This window comes from Trachypithecus francoisi, unplaced genomic scaffold (assembly GCF_009764315.1).
Source record: "Trachypithecus francoisi isolate TF-2019V2 unplaced genomic scaffold, Tfra_2.0 Lachesis_group5, whole genome shotgun sequence".
NCBI classification, from domain to species: domain Eukaryota; kingdom Metazoa; phylum Chordata; class Mammalia; order Primates; family Cercopithecidae; genus Trachypithecus; species Trachypithecus francoisi.
The window spans coordinates 124,415,912-124,433,821 of record NW_022681470.1 but is presented as its reverse complement, the minus strand read 5'-3'; the positions used below and the strand labels follow the sequence as shown (position 1 = coordinate 124,433,821).

Here is a 17,910-nt window from a genome sequence, read left to right as displayed (position 1 = left end):
GACTTTGAGTCTAGCAAATGTAGATTTTAGTTAGTGGCCTTATATCTTTTAAAACTGTATTAACTGTATTTGAAATTTCTACGCTCATGAACAACAGTAATTAAATCTAACTTATTAAGTGTATGGCTATTATCTTCTCCATTTTATAGATGAGGAAATTGAGGCTGAGCACTGTAGTTAATGTATCCAAGGTCAGCAAGTGGCAGATATGGATTCTACTCTCCTGTGTGTAAGGTGAACAACTATTTTCATATTAGTAGGAAGTTTTAAGAGACTCCAGTGAAGACAAGGATCATGTACTGTGGACTGTATAGTGAGTGATTGGAGTAACAGGTTTAAGTATAAACTCTGCCCTTGGCAATGTATGGTCTTGGGAAAATCACAGAAATTCCTAAGCCTTGTTTTTTCATCTGTGAAATGGGGCTAATAACCTCTACCTGACTACATTTCTGTGCAGTTAAATGAGATGTCTCATTACATTTCGATTTCGGTAATTTTTTTTTTTTTGGTCAATGAAGTTTTAAAACAAAGCTAGAAGATTTTTTTTCTGCATTATAAACAGGATTTATATAAAAATTCTCAAGTATCTACAAGTAATTTATTTCTTGACATTATACAAAGTCAGCATAACATTTTAAGCCATGTCATTGTGTTGACAAAGCTCTACCATAAGTATTTTATAAGATAAACTTGTGATGGTGTCATAGGACAATATAACATCTTAGTTACTGTATTCTTGTTATTGAAACTATCTATTTGTTATAAAGTATAATTTGATTAGATGAGTTCTGACATAAACATTTTTTAACTGAATACATATTAAAAATTGTATTTAACTCATTATTAATGAAGGAACCATTAAGATTTACAAATAGTCCCAGTATGAACATTTTAATCTTAAAAATACATGAGACGAAATATGAAATACATTCAAAACATTTTTTTAAAGTGTTTCACTATAGGATGTTTTTAAATAAGAAAAATAGTAATTGAATACTTATTCACTGAGAGTCACTATTTCATTTTATCTGCACAATAACCTTAACTTTAGGTGGTACAAACTATTTTAATACCAACTTTACAGATTAGGAAGTTGAGGTTTGGATGTCTGAGGTGACAAGCAATTAAGTGGCAGCAGGGTATCAAACTCCAAGTACATACTAATCCTCAAACTTTGGGGATAGGAAAGGTCACATATAGTTGGAATAGTAGTGAGAGGCCTTCCGAGGAGGGTCTTGAATTCCATTTTAATTTGTTAAAACATGGAGAAATCTCGAGGGTTTTATATCATGGAGAAATATGATAGGATATGCATGTTGGCAAGCAATCTAGGAGAGTGCTGGCATGAGTGGGAGTGAGATATTACTACAAGAGCTGGATAATACATAATGGAAGAATGAATCATGGCAGTGTGTACCATGGAAAACTGGAGAAAGTCATAGGAGATGTTTTAGAGATAAAATTGTTAGACATGGTAACTAAATGGATGTGGGTATGGAACAGAAAAAGTAGGGAAATAACTATTTTGATATTGGAATTAAGCTAAAAATATTTAAATACAGCAAGTGCTCAGGTACTCAGAAGTCTAACTTAAAGGTATAGATGTTGGCATTAACTGTACAGAAAAGGTGATAATACCAGTCAGAGTGGGAGAGGGGGAAGACATCTCAAGGAACATCTTGCAGATTGCTTCTGGTTTATGGTTCCTATAGATTTTAACTATTGTCTTTTACTATCCTACCTCAGTTTACCTTTGTAGTCATTTAAGTAACTCAGGCTTTCCAATCTCTTGACCTTTGCAATTGCTGTTTCATCTCTGGAACACACTCTCTATTCTTCATGTGATTGGTTCCTTCCCATCCATCAGGACTTACCTGCCCGTGCTAGGAGGAATAAGTGCCTTCCTCAGGTCCATCTCAGGAGTTGTTGTTACTGTCAGAGCACTTATGATAGTTTGCAGTTAATTTATTTGCTTGATTTTTGTATCATCCACTAAGATGCACACCCAGTAAGGCAGGAGCCACGTTTGTCTTGTCCATAGTTGAATCACTATCAACTAGGAAGTGCTCGGCATAAGGAAGATACTTAATATTTTTGAATGAGTGAACAAACTGCTGATTCTGATTCCCTGAGAGATTCTAGTGTGATCCAAACCTGTCTCTCTGACTCCGCCTTACTTCCAACCACATGTCCCTTTTGTCCCAGTTAAGTCAAGCTTTTGTGGTTTTCTGAACATTCCAGACTTTTCAAATCTCTGTGCTCTCTCTTGTTTTCACTGCTTGAGGTGCCCTTCTCTTGTTACCTATTTAGGAAATTCCTTTATGAGCTCAAAACTTGGCTTGTCAGCTGGTTAAGAGAGTATGCCTTTGATGTCCCTGCTCTCAGAATTGCTTTCCTAGCATTCAACACATGTTACATACTATTTCCCCTGTACAATGTAAGCACCTTGAAGGTAGGGAGTGCCATGGTCTGAATGTCTGTGTCTCCTCAAAATTCATATGTTGAAATTTCAATATCCAAGGTGATAGTATGAAGAGGTGGAGCTTTTGAGAGGTGATTAAATCATGAGGGTGGAACCCTCCTTAATGAGATTAGTGCCCTCATAAATAGGCCCAAGGGAGCCTGTTCACCCCTCTACCATGTGAGGACACAGCCATAAGGTCCAATCTCTGTACCATAAAGCAGGCCCTCACCAGACCTCGAATCTACTGGCACCTTGATCTTGGAATTCCCAGCCTCTGGAACTGTGAGACATGTTTGTTGTTGTTGTTTGTTTGTTTTTTTGCTGTTTATAAGCTACATAATTTATGATAATTTGTTATAGCAGTCTTAACAGATTAAGACAAGGAGCATTCATCATTCCAGTTCACATCCTCAGTCCTTAGTCCAGTGCTTGGTTCATTGTATAACAGTTGCTTCATAAATATTTGTTGAATGAATAAATGGTTCGTTGAACAAAAGAATGAAAGCACATAGCATATTAGACATAACCAAGGGCATCTACAAACATATCTAAACAGTTATATGACCTGGAACAAGTTAGACTCTTTAAGCCCCTATGTCTTCCTTTTTAAATGGAAAAAAAATAGCACTTACCTGTGATCCTTACAACATTCAAATATAATAGTATTAGTCATGATTGTCCAGAGAAACATGACTGATACATTTTATTTATTTAGTTAGTTTAAAAATTCATTTATTATTTTAAGGAATGAACACACATAAGTTTGGAAGCTTGATGAGTCCCAACTGTGATAGGGGAGGCCTGCAAGCTGGCCTCTTAGAAAAGAGCTATAGTTCAAGTCCAAAGGCAGTCTGATAGACAACCAGAAAAAGCCAATGTTGTAGATGAAGGCTGAAGGCAGTCTGCTGAAGAATTCCTTCCTGATCAAGGGAGGTCAGCCTTTGTTCTAGCCAGGCCTTCCAATGGTTGGATAAGGCCCACCCACATTATGGAGGGCAATTTGCTTTACTCAGAGTTCACTAATTACTGGTTACATGTAAATCTAACCCCAAAACACATACCCTCACAGAAACATGAAGAATAATGCTTGACCAAGTGTCTGGGTACTGTGGCCCAGCCAAGCTGACACATACAATTAATTATCATATATGTAGAACATTTAGTACAGCTTCTCAGACATTCGTTAGGAAGTGCTCACTAACCACACTCTCTGGTCTGGTCTTATGTCCCCAGTCATGTCTGCAGGTAAGGTGCCATGAGAATGTGTGTGCTAAGGTCAATGGCTCCTGGTGTCTTGCTGGATGGGAATAATGTGGTTTTCATTCTTCCTTATTCTGAGTCTCTCTGTAAACAACACATGTAAAATTGAGTTATGTTTTCTACAAACAACATGGATAAGAAACACTTCTTGGTATGAAGTAGAAAGTGAATACAACAGAAAGAAATGTGTGTAAGGAAGAAACTAGTATAAAATCATGGATTGCCATGGCCTAACACTGGTCACTTGTGGTTCCCCAAAGTTGTTAAAGAAAACAGCTAAAGCATTTTGCCCTTTCTTTCTCAGAAAAAAATGCAAAGGTCACAATTATTTCTTTAATCTCAGTCAAGGAAATTTCTGCCTGGCATTTGGCATTCAGTATCTTGAAGAGGATTCAGGTGTGTACATGCATGGGATATCTTTCACAATATTCCCAGAAGGCTACTAAACTCCCAGAGTGAAAAACTCTCATCAGATTGAGGTAGGGAGTAAGACATTATGGCATCCACGCACCCCTGGTACATCTCTTTTCTAGATTACTGGAACTGTTTTCTAAGTGTTGCCATCTTCAAAAGTTAAAATCCCCCACCATGACAAGAAGGCAAAGAGAGTTTATATGAGTCAATAATATCACATAACTATCTAAGCAGTAATATTAAGTGAGATGTGTACTTCCTATAGTGAGACTGGCACTTTTAGGCAGGCAGACAGGCTTCCACTTTCCTGCCCATGGGCCATTGCAAGAATCCTGGCCTGTTCCCAGTAAAAGATGCCTTTTGGCAGAATAAAATCTAATTCAGTAGGTAAAGCTGGGTAAGAAGGACAGGAAGTGAAACATTTGAGTAATTACACTGTCTTCACCCTCATTTTACTTAAACTATCATGGGTTTTATACTTGGATGGAATGCTCTATAGGACTAACCCAAAACTGCTCTATTTCAAAATCAAAATGTTTTATATGAAATTGCATTTGCAAAAGAGGCAGCAAAAGACCATGTTTAAAATGCTTTATGATATTTTATTTCATATTATTCAATCACATAGGTTTTGTGGCAAATATGCATCTCTAAATGTGCATAATCAAACATTTTATTTTTCCAGGTCTTGAATTTGTCATAGAAATAAGCCATAGATTGTTACTTTCTGAATTACTACTTATAGATTCATATTGAAGTATGCCACGAAGAGGAGATAAATGAATTTATATGACACTATTTACTGATTACGAAAATAGAGAAATACAAAAATGTTATCTAATAATAACAGAAAATATATTTCTTTCTTATTCCATTACTTTTGAAATTAAACCTAAACACTAAAATAGAGAGTAGTCAAACTGATTTGGCACATTTCATATATATTACCAATATTACATTTTTCATTCTTGAATAATGAAGCACATGATTCAGCATTGCATACTTTGGGCTTTGTTCAAACATTAGTTGCTATAATCATGAAGGTGACTATTAAAACCAGTCAGGGCAGGTGTGCACACAGCAAAAGACGGGCTTTCACCAGGCTCTATCCTATAATCTCATTTTGTTAGGAACATAGTTTAAAGAGAAATGCCATTAAAAGAGGATGAGTTTGGACACCCATCTCACGCATGAGTAGTGAATGGTATTTAGTTAGTAAATATTCTCACTATCCTCTATCCAATACCAAAAAGAAGCAATTTCAGTGAAGGGGATTTTACTTAATAAAGTTCTACAAACCCAATTTGAGGCTTTCTTTTCCTGTCATGGCAAATAATGTTTTGACTTTCTTCCTTTGTACTTTATGGAGCTAATAACATTTTCCTAGAAACAGCATTAAAATTAAAGGTAATTTTTAATGATAAAATGTTTCCTTGGATACATTTTCTTGTATGTTAAAGTGTACTTTGTTTCAAAATGCTTAATTTCATTTACAATTAGAAGTCAAATACGGAGCACAGCATAGGGCAATTTGGAAACTGTCACACTAATTGCCACAAAAAAGTTAATTTTTCACATAAGACAACTGGCGGTGAACATCCAATTAACTGCCACACAGTTATTTAAATACTATCCTCAGAAAAGAATTATTCTATTTTATGACCATTAATTGAATGGTCATTGACATGAGATATTTTTTACACTTACAGATGTATTTTGAAATTACATATTTTTATTTAGAAAATATATATTTGTTTTGATTTGGAAAGAACTGAACACAAGGATCATGATTTTGAAAGATCAGCCCATGCAGGTGACATGGAAGTTCACGGCAACTGTTTCACAAATCACCTTAACACACCGGATCCACAGATAAGGGTACGCCTCTCTTTGGTTCATAAGGTGTTGTCCTGGAAACCATTTTGATGCAGTGGACAATAGGGCAGACACTGAGACACAGAGTACAGCCTGTACAAGTGTCAGTAACGGTGGGCAGGTGGGTTTCTGGATCAAAACGTATAGCCTGCAAACAGAAGTAGAGGGTATTGATGTCACTGACCACAAAGGTCAAGAATGTCCCCATTTTAGCATCAACATTTTTCTCTGCTGCAGCAGAGCTGCACTGAGACAACGACGTCCAGCTCTGTGGTGCAACTATAGCAACAGTTGAGCTGACAGAGGAGCAAAAAAAAAGAGCAAGAAGAGAAATCCTTTTAAATTAAAAACGCAATGTTTAAAATTCCTTAGGGGTATTTTTCTTCATTGTGTGAGGAAAATATGTCATAACATAGTCACTCTCTAGTTTTCTTTGTTCTGTGCAAAGTTGGGGTCTTTCCAGTTCTACCAGGATGGGGCGTCTTCTACCTGTGGATTTTGGGGGACTTTCACATGTCCTCCTCTTCCTCTTCACACTCTTTGTTCTTGACAGTGGAAAAGTGTTACTGTCAGATTCGGAGGCAATGAATACATTTGTGTGGATTTCAAATAATGCATGTAGTTTTTAGAAGAAAGCAGCAGAAAAAAATTAGCTTAACAGTCAGCTTTGAGTTTTGAAGATTTCCAAGCTGACTAGTCATTGTCCACCATGAAGGGGAAAAAGCATTGAATGGAGAGCCAGGAAAACTGGTGTTCAGTCCTGGCCCTGACACTACTGAGCCCAGATTACCACAGCCAGGCCTCCAGCTCTGAAACGGCTTAGGATTTTGAGAAATTTTACAATTTTCCTTCCCCCGTCTTCCTCTATTCCCTCCCTCCCTTCCTCACTCCCTTCCTCTCTCTTTCTTTCCATGAAGCAATGTAGAATAAGCAATTAAAAATACCTAGTGTGAAAATCAGGATTGAGTTTTTTTAAAAAAAAGATATGATGATGGTTTTCCCATTAAACAGACACATTTCAATATGAAAAACGACATGTAAGACTTCAGCAGAAGTTACAGAATTTCTATCTAGGACAGATTTCAGGGCAGCTATGTAGGGGTGGATCATGGTGTTGGAGGGGATATAGGAAACTTGCCTGGCTGTCTCACTTGCAAAAAAAAAAAAAAAAAAAAATACAAGAGTTTTACTCAGACTGTGTACTACTTTGAAGTGACTACATTGGGGCTGAGGAAATTATAAGGGACGTTAAGTGTCTCTCCACCCCCAAGGTACCCCTTGAGGCCAGGTTTACAAATCTTAACATTCTCAAGTAAATGCATTATTCTGATTTTTTTTCCTGTCTCATTCTCTAATGTAATTCAATTATATATGTGTGTATATATGTGTGTGTGTATATATATATTATATATATATAGTTGTTTAAAAAATTCCCTCCTCCAAATGAAGCTACATGCAACTATATTTTTTCCTCTTTTATGCACATATAAATGAAAATAATATTTTCACAGTAAATCATGATAGTTGCTTAATATTTTTTAAAAGTCTGATCTTTAAGGAAATAAAGATATATTTCAACAAGAACTATCGCTATAGCAAGTCATGAGAATATTTGTCCACACAAATTGGTGTTACATTTTGTAAAACAACATTTTAAGGTGCTGTTTGGATAAATAAAAACGATTTCTCTTTCTTATGTACTCTTACATATAAATGGAAACTCAATGAAGTAACTGATAGAAATTAAGACTAATGCTTAGAAATACACTTTGAAAATCTGCAAACATATAAAACTTTATGTTCAATTAAAAATTTTGGTTTTCTATTTTTATCTTCTGAGACAGAAGAATCAAAGAACTTTCTAAGTCTTTTAACATACTAAGAAGGTTTTTACTAAAGTTGTACCAAGCCTAGAATTCCACGGTGGGAGCCATAAGTTCTAAGATTTAAGACATTAGAGAGCTGATGCTATGATAGTTACAGGACTTTCTGATTGATCTCTGATTGGTTAATTAGAAAGATGACATGAAAGTAAATATGATATGGTTAGCACTTTCAAAATAACTGTTAAGACACCTTTTAGCTAGAAAAAAAAAGTGATGAGTTGAGTAAAAATTTGGTGCAGAACTGTGAAACTAGGAAGAAAAATTAATAGTTTTTTTTAAATTAAAACATGTCTGTCATAAGAATATGCAAAATACCACCATGAGCAGTATGGGATCTTGAATAGTTGAATAAGGTACATTAACTTTTTAAAATGGGGACATTTCATTATGAATTTAGAACATTCCATTGATCATTTCTTAAAAAGATCTGTTTTTACTTATAGCTTGAAAAATACAATGAAAATAATATTGTATAGTTTTTAGCAACTTTTAATAGTTTAGTAGTTTTCCAAAACTTTAAAATTTGCTTTCTGCAAACTCTGTATCGTAAGAAATTCTTTTACTTTCACAATAAGTCAGGGTTTTGAGAAGAAACTTATGTTTAAAAGCATTGTTATGATCATTTTTTTCATCCATTTCTAAAATTCAACTAGTTAAAAGTCATAGTTGTGCCAAACTCTTTTAAAAAATAGCAGGTTATAAATATATAGGAAGTAAATGAAGAAGCAAATTATAAGTCAAAGAGAAATTCATAGAATGTGTTTTCAAGAGAATAGCCCACTAGAAGGAGTCAAATCCCCAATTTCTTTTCTTTTCTTGTTTTTTTTCCCCTCCATGGTAGACGCTCTGCTGAGGACTGAGGAGCTGGAAAGTAGCTATGGCTCTCTTCATGAGGGAAGAATACATCTCTTTGGCTTTTCTAGCTTCAGAGGAATTCCTGGGACCAACTTATACAACTAGTTGGTGGAAAAGTGCTTCTTTCTGACTATAGTAAAAGCCTGATCAATACTGAATGGAAGAGAACTCTCTTTTGGCAGAAGGAATCATAGACTTTCAGAGTAATGGCCATAAATGGTCGTTCTTTTCCCTTTCCTCTGTGTTAAAGCATAATGCTTTCCTAGTATTCATAATTTTGTGTGCATTTCTCTCTTCAGTTGGATTTTTCTCTCTAATGTTGTGGGTGATGAAATGATATAAAAATAATTCTGTGCATTAAATGCTGGCATAGTTAGTAAAAATTACAACTTTCCTTTTAAAAAAAGACCATATTACAAGGGTGACAGGACAGAAAGATGTACTGTTGCAGAAGAGCAATATTTGGCACCACCGGTTTAAATTTCACACTTAGCAACAGAAAATGCTTTCTGCCACAAAACCAGAAGAAACACGTCTCATAGCATTCTAATTCCAGCAGGATTCTTACCTGGTAGCCAGAATCATTACAGGTCATGTAGCATTTACCACAGTTAATACACATTTCTTCATCGATCATAGCCACAACTTGCTCTATGTTGCTCAATTCACCAAATGTTCCAAGGTACTGCAGTGCTTTTCCTATTACATCCTAAAAATAGCCACTGAATTACTTAGCAAGCTCATTTTAAAACATTTTCATGTAATAATTAATATCACTCAGCATTTTCCTGTTTTTATACAATGTTGCATTATATTAACTTGGGAGACTTTGGATAGCATAATTCTCATAGATAAGCTTTTTATGATAATTATAGCTTAGATGTTTGTCTTCTGAAAGATGGGCAATATGCATGCCTAGCTTAGAAATACAAGACCTAATTAACTGTATTCAATAGGTTTTTGACTGGATAATTGAAAACAGCATTTCTGTGGACAGAAAGAATAAATGACACCTGTTTGAGTTGTTATGGCTTACTTTTTCTCATTCTTGGACCTTGAAGGACCAAAAGTAACACAAAGTGACAAAGGGTAATACACTATGCTAGAAAATTAGACTGCTCATAATGAAGGGAATACCAGTGTGAATATTATGCATTTATTTCACTGTATGTAGATTTTACATTTTAATTTAAAAAGTGCTTTGATAGCATACTCACCTGTCATGTCTTGAAGCATATATAACATTATTTAAAAATTCTAATTTATGTTAATTGATTAGGTTGATCCAATAGTTAAGTCAGATGCTCTTTTACTTTTAAAGAACTGGAATTTTCTTCATTTACCATTGAAGATCTTTCATGTGGTTACACATTGCTTTGTTCTTCATACTAATTGGGAGTGTGCTTAATATGTGAAGCACAGAATATGTTTCATCAACGATGAGAAACACTTTGCTTCATAAAACAAAACAAAAGAATGTAGCAATGTCAAATTAGCATGCTGTCAAGATTTTTGCTTTTGTTTTTAACTATGAACATGAGAATCTTCTTTGAATTTAAGAGGCATGTTCAAGGAGGTTTGACTCTCACTTAAAATCATCTTTCCATATTCTCTTTGGCATTGCATTTTCTGCTCTTCTTTTTATAATCTTGCTTACTCTTCTTTACCTTTTTTTTCTATTTGATCTCTAAATTACAATATACTCATTATCATGGAATTTCAAACTGAGACAAAGTTTACATTTTTATACAGTTCCTTTGTGTATCTCTCAAGTGATAAGATGCTGGAAAACTTTCAATATTGTCTTCTCTATTTTCTTTATAATGCGTTGCAGTTATAATTTCAACTACACTGCAGTCTGTTTGTAGGTGGGCACTTGATATCCAAATCAATATCTCCATTTTGAAATGCTCCCATAAACTCAAGATCTACATTTATCAGCTGCATAACGAGCACTGTCATTAGAGATTGGTACTTCAAATTCTCTACTCACTGAACTTATCATTAACAACACGAACTGGGTCTTCCTCTGTATTTCTTTAGTTTTGTGAATAGTGTTAGGATTTTTCCAATCATAGAGTCTTGGAATTTCACTACATAACTTGCTCCAGTATCTCCTATTTGTCGCCAAGTCTGGGTTCTGGATGTGCAATATCTTTTGAATCCTTTCCATGTTTACTGCCATCTTTAAATGTTATTAATGAATTTCTCATTATTTTTGATGCAATTGTAAGAGACTACTTGATAAGTTTCATCCTCACATTCTTCCTTTCCCACTCTACCCTGTGCAATGCCGCCATCTTAATCTAGAATGCAAGACACAGACTAAATTTCTCACCAACTTATTCAAAAATCTGTTGAATTAGGCACAGGCTTACCACACTGGCATTTAAGGCTTTCTGCAAACATGTCTTTTTCTGTCTTATTTCTCAGTTTCAAACACCATGCACTTCAGCTACACGGGAGGACACACTTTTCAACTGACCCATCTGAGGTCGAACATTAGGTTAAGTCTCCTGTCTAAAATACCTTTCATTCCTAACTCCACTTTGCAAAATCCTAAGCATCCTTCAAAGACATCTCAAATGCCACTACTTCATGAAGATTTCCTTAATCCTTCCTTCTTCTTTCCTAACCAAATGTGAGGATGTGATCTCTCTTTCTTCCTCTTTCTCTCTCTTCTTTCTCACCTTTTTCCCTTTTCCTCCCTTCCTTGCCCTCTCTCCTCCACATCCTCTTTCTTAAAAAAATTTTTTTTGATGGCCTATGGTATTATATCTATTATGTGGAACTAATGACAATAGATAACTTTTGAGTCCTTAATATATTTCAGGCCAGTGCCATATTTTTTACACATTTTCTCACTTAAACCTCACGCATTTAATAGTTGATGATGTGACTGAGATTTAAAGTATATAATTAAGTAAATGATGAAGCAGGGATTCAGAACCAGTGTTGCCTGACTTTAAATACCATGATCATCAGCACTCTGCTATGCTGACTCATTTGTTAGTCTCTATTTAGCAAATTCTAGTGCGTGTTATGGATATTTTCTACATTTAGCTTCCTATGTTGTGGTCTCTTAGTAGGGTTTTATTCATCTTTGTATCTCATGTGGTGTATCGTGTTTCTGGAGATCACTGAAACACAATGGGTACTCAAATATTTGTAAAATAAATACAAATTTTATGTATCTATACACTACACATATAATATGGTAGTAGGCACATAGTGGGAATGAAGTAATAGCTACTTTACTGAACATATTTTTTGATATGAGTATTTTAAATACAAAATAATCATAGTCAAAGTATCTGGATATGTGTAATATTTTCCAGTACTATTTTAAAATAATAAATTCAAGAGGTCACTGTCTGGCTGTAAAAGGCCATTTATAAGTGATCGAAAATAATTTTTTAAGCCTAGTAAATAAATCAACCTAAAGAGTTGTTTCACTGAATCAGATCATGATGACTAAAATCATCAATAAATATTCAAAAGATGATTATACAAGAAACTCCCGAGGCAGTCAACAAGTGTATAAGCCTTCTTCAAAAGAAACACTGTATACACTTTAGAAATTTTATGTGGAGCAAGTCCACATTCTGTGTACATTAAATATGCCTTTTCCTCTATATTGGAGATTTGCTTTTGTCATTTATTAAAACATCATTGTTTAATGTCAAACCATTGTGGAGCCTCTAGAAGTTATGAGCACATGGTGTTAACAATTCATCCCTTATTAATTGCAATTTTTTAAGAAAATTATATTTATGGCCGGGCGCGGTGGCTCAAGCCTGTAATCCCAGCACTTTGGGAGGCCGAGACGGGCGGATCACGAGGTCAGGAGATCGAGACCATCCTGGTTAACACGGTGAAACCCCGTCTCTACTAAAAATACAAAAACTAGCCGGGCGAGGTGGCGGGCGCCTGTAGTCCCAGCTACTCGGGAGGCTGAGGCAGGAGAATGGCGTAAACCCGGGAGGTGGAGCTTGCAGTGAGCTGAGATCTGGCCACTGCACTCCAGTCCGGGCGACAGAGCGAGACTCCGCCTCAAAAAAAAAAAAAAAAAAAATTATATTTATTTCTTCATCTGGAAGAGCACAAAACAGTGACAACTATTTTAAATCATTTTGGGAAAGAGTAGCAAAAAAAAATTATTCCATGTGGCTAAGAATGTGGACATTTGTTTTAATCCCAAAGCCTCCAGGTAGTACTACCAGCTTATGAATACCCTTGAGTAGACATCTTGGAATCTGGAGTTGGCTGAAACATGCATAAAATCAGTAAATCACATATGGCTAGTCTCCAGTCCCTCTTGGACACACATTTGTGGAGATCAGGGAACCCATATTCATTATTCCAATTCATGATTACATCCATTTGGATGTACAAAGGTTCAGCAGTATGTATGAGGAAATGTTTATATGTAGATATGTATGTGGAGAAAGCAATGTTAAATCTTTTAAATTATAGATGATAACATTTAATTTTAATGTAGGTGTTCAAGGAACTGACGTTGCAAAGTACTACAGAATTCCAAGATCACATTATTATCAATTTATTACTTGTTTGAGATAATTAAAAGTTGTTGTTGTTTTGTTTTTTTTGAGACGGAGTCTCGCTCTGTTGCCCAGACTGGAGTGCAGTGGCGTGATCTCGGCTCACTGCAAGCTCCACCTGCTGAGTTCAAGCGATTCTCCTCCCTCAGCCTCCCAAGTAGCTGGGGCTACAGGTGCAGGCCACCACACCCGGCTAATTTTTATTTTTAGTAGAGCCGGGTTTCACCATATTGGCCAGGCTGGTCTCAAACTCCTGACCTTGTATCCACCCGCCTTGGCCTCCCAAAGTGCTGGGATTACAGGCATGAGCCACAGCACCCAGCCAATTTTTTTTTTTTTAAATAGACTAGTCAATGTTTCTGTTTGATATAAAATTTAAGGCCAAAGAGTGAGGAATTAGACAGCCCTGATTCCATCCCTGATGTTTCATTCTGAATTTATTATGACCAATATTAATTTATTAGTTTTGGCCTATTTTTAATAGCTGATGGAATTATTTTCAAATTGTGATTATCTGGCATGTCAGCTGTTCTTTCTAGCTTCAAGTCTTCAAATTTGATTAGCATGTATCATATCACTTTCTATTGCATGCCTATGGCTCTTGCCCTATCTTAAAGTAAAAAAAGTCATAAGATGAACCATTGTAAGTCACACTACCGTAAAGTAAAAACAAAACAAAACAAAACAAAACATAAGATGAACCATTGTAAGTTCATAAGATGAACCATTGTAAAGTCAAAAAAAAAAAAAAAAGAAAAACCATGGTAAGTCAGGACCGTCTGCACTTTGCACAATTTCTGCAAATAAGTGTCCTTCGAAAACCAGGACCCAGGACAGCATGCTGTGGGCAGTCACTATGACTTCTAAATATTGAAAACATTCAATATTTAAATTATTTGGATGTAGCTATTTAATCATTTAACTATTTCCTTATCCGTACCATTACCAATGTCATATCTTTTTATGGTGTATTCACTTCTTGCCTAATAAATCTTTCAAAAGAGAAAAATGAGATAATTTAGTTTGCTCTTACTGAATTTATGCTGATTTTTAACTTCTTCCTTTACTAATGATCCCAAATCAAAAGCTGAATGACCTTTGTAGGATTCCTTTGTGGTTAAATCTCAATCTTTCTGATTTGTTTCCATCTTTTCCCTACTACCCCTACCGCATCCACCTTTTTCTTTGGTAAAGAACCTGGAGCAACATTTATTTTTCATCAGTGTAGTACAGTGATCTCTTACAAAAGCAATTAAAATATAGCAGGCACTTCATTCTGGATATTCTATATATGCTCTCTGAGCAGAAGGCAGAGACAGGTACTGTACAGTAAGAAAAAGACATCTTGAATTTACATTTGGTAGAACTCTAATAACTAAGGACTCAGCTTGAATATGCTGATAACAGAGGGCAGAGACAAAGATCCAGAAAGGCAGAGACATGATCCAGAAAATGAAGTAGTAGATTGGCCAGTGAGGGTGAGAGAAGCAAGTAAATCAAGAGATGGAAGAGAAGCAAGTGAGACTCCTGGAACTAAAGTAGTGAGAGAGGGTTGGGTGAGAGGGAGATTATTTGTGAGAGAGTCAGATGGGTAAGGATTGGCTGGGAGCAAAGTTGGTTCAGTACGTATCTGTGGCCCTGATCACTGTATTTTTTCTATCTGGGATGAGCTCAGGCTTTAAAGTAGTAATGTCTTGCAAGACACTTTGGATTTAAATTCATTTAATGAAGGTAAGTGTGTTTTTACAATATCCTTAGGTATCTTAGGTTTTAACTCTCAAATGTATTTACTCTTTTCAGTTCTGATAACATTCTTTACGAGATTCTAGAAAGATAATAGGAGTGAAACAGTTCTCTCTAATTATAATTTAACAGTGTACCACCTGCTCTAACTACTGAGTATTAATAGACAAAATATATTTCTGTTTTTCCTAATATTTTCTCCAAACTCAGATCATTTGAGGCTTTAGCACTTCTGACCCATCCTTAAATCCTGATGCCACCCTTTTATTTTCATCATTGGTAATGTGATCTGTCTTTTCTCATATGAGCACCAAACACTGAGTTATCTAAATGCATAACCTTTTTTTCACTTCTTAGAAAACGTAGTGATTATGTCATCAAATTTGTACTTGTCAGCTTCTCATTTTTTCCTGATCCATCTTCAGGTTAGAGTTGCTGACTATAAGATAATACCTATTGTTTTCTCTGAACTTCCTGAAATTAGGTTTACTAAAGGTGGGATACTTGCATTTCTAAGCTCAGACTTCCTTTCATTGGCCTAATAAACTCTAAGTTAACGTGGAATGGTTACTTTCCTTGAAGATTACTTTAGCTGCCATTTTCCTCAAACAGACATTTTTAGCCAGAAATAAGCCAAAGCAGCAAGTCCCCTCATTGCTTCTCTCTGTTGTGAGATTAAATTTCCAACAAGGCAATTCAATAATTTTTCCAATGTTTTGCCTTTAGTGGAGTGGGATTTCCATCTGAAGTTTGCAAAGGCTTTCATCGCTCCTCTGTCTTGCCTGTCCCTATTAACCATCTGGTTACAAGGGCTCTGATGCAGTCCCAGGGTAACATTTCTGTTTTTCTTTCATTTCACTCTCCTGCAGCTGCTTCCTCCATACTCCACCCTCAGGTTTGTGAATTTCCATGTGTGTGTATACTTTTTTGATAGATACTGCTTCTCCCCCAATCCTTCCATCAGACCTATTTATTCCAAACAAATACACCTTTCCATGCCATAATCTGGTCAGGAATCACATTTCTACAAATCCCCATAAGACTTAAGGGATTATTTTACCAAATTCTCTTCAGTTTTTAAAGTTCAGTTGGATAATTTTCATCTGCTATTTGTTGGTACAGGGGACAATTGAGAATATTAACGCTGTTCCCTGCCCATTTCTCTGGTAATTGCTGGGCAAGTCCTCCACTATTTTTCTTTCTGTTCCCTCCTGTTTATGCTCCATGGTATCTAATACGGTCTTACAGTTTTATCTGAGTACTCTTCTCCTTCCTTTCACAATTCAATTGAAATAATAAAGCACTCGATCAGGCTGACTGGTGTCCTGCCAACACTGTCTTGCCAGTCTTATGAGATGCAGTCCATCTCTTACTAGAAGCAGCAGGAAGAAGACATGAAAACATCACTAGTGCCCCTAAACCATTCATTTTCCTACCCAGAAATTCAAAGACGTTAGAGATACATTCCTGGCTTCATAAAGAGAATGAGAATTCATTCTCATATATATCAACAGAAGTGGAAAGCATTCAGGGGCTTTATAAGTCTTGGCAGACTCTCAAGTCTCTGTTATATGCTGCCTGGGAATAAAGCACGTTTCTCATTTAACTGGGCCAAATGTGCACACTGTCACTTCAGTTCTCTCGGCGAGGAAACGAAACTGCCTCCTGTAGGAGGCATTGTGTGTTTTCTTTTCTCTAGCACAGGTGAACCTGTAGAATATGTCAGGAGCTTCTTCAGAAGATCCTTCTTCATCTTTTAGAAGGAAATTTTTATACTTATTGCAGGAGGCCAGGTTTCTTTTTCTTCTTTTATCTCATTCTTCCCCATCAGCCTTCCAGTACTTTTGATACCCTCTTCTTCCTCAGAATCTTTTTCTTTCTGTTTCCTTTATGGAATTGGTAGCTTCATAATATGGCAATATGCATGGTAAATGCTATGCCATTATGAATTGGAAATGAAGATGTGGTGTTGATAAAAAGGAAATCATGCAGATACCAGGCTGTCCCTGGGGTCCCAGATCATTCCCAGGGGTAGGACAGAGGGCCTCTGAGGCCATTTTTTTTTTCCTTTTTTCTTTCAAGGGGCTAGGGGAATCAGGATGTACATTGTCTAGCAAAGATTTCTGGTTCTCAAGGACCCTCTAGTTCCTGGATAACACTGGGCATAACCACGCTTGATGTTCAGATGAAATTCATAGCAGTTTAATCAGTTGACTCCATTGCTTTTTATATTATGTTACTAATACTGATTTATAAAACCCAGGTATTTTCCTCATTATTGCTTCTCAGTTCTGTGCTTTCTATGAATTCCAATTGAACAAAAGAATGAGTTTACCATTTTGATGTCACTATCTGCTTGATCCAAGGATTGTGTATTGGATTTAAGGTCCCATGGCTGTCAGTTATTACAAGTATGTTTGAATACTGTGCTTTGCAAACATACTGATTTGCTTGAAATGCCACCTTCCTTTTCTTTTTTATTTCTATTTTTCATGAGAGACAGCAGAGGACAGTGCTTAAGGGCCACGTTTTACAGCTACCCTTTGGAATCAAATCTTGGCTTTGATATCTTCCTAGCTGTGTGACCTTAGGAAAGTTATTTAACCTCTCTGTTTATCAATTGCTTACTCCATAATAGTAGAGGGTTATTGTGAGGATTAAATGAGCTAATTCGCAAGCACGTAGCAATGCTTGAAACCTCATAAGTACTCAATAAATATTAGCTTTTATTATTAATTCTCTGCTTAATTAACACTAATTTATTAAACTCCACTTTAAATATCACCATCTCTGTGAAGCTTTCCACAATTACCCGAGGCAGAACTAATCCCTTTCACTCCTCTGTTTTCCC

At 35.9% G+C, this 17,910-nt stretch overlaps 1 protein-coding gene across 5 annotated transcripts in view; it reads right to left on the bottom strand.

The window, feature by feature from the left end:
• Positions 1-17,910, bottom strand: part of DPYD (dihydropyrimidine dehydrogenase) — an 881,134-nt gene that overhangs the window by 9,913 nt on the left and 853,311 nt on the right. For 3 of the 5 annotated variants that reach the window (XM_033199103.1, XM_033199101.1, XM_033199102.1), the window contains 2 exons: positions 9,323-9,463; positions 4,720-6,161 (listed from right to left, as the gene is read on the bottom strand). In XM_033199103.1, coding sequence (XP_033054994.1) covers positions 5,991-6,161; positions 9,323-9,463 — 312 coding nt within the window. In that variant the 3' untranslated portion in view covers positions 4,720-5,990. Of the gene's footprint in view, positions 1-3,154; positions 3,809-4,719; positions 6,162-9,322; positions 9,464-17,910 lie in introns of those variants that run through there. The other 2 variants (XM_033199098.1, XM_033199100.1) reach the window with 2 other exon arrangements.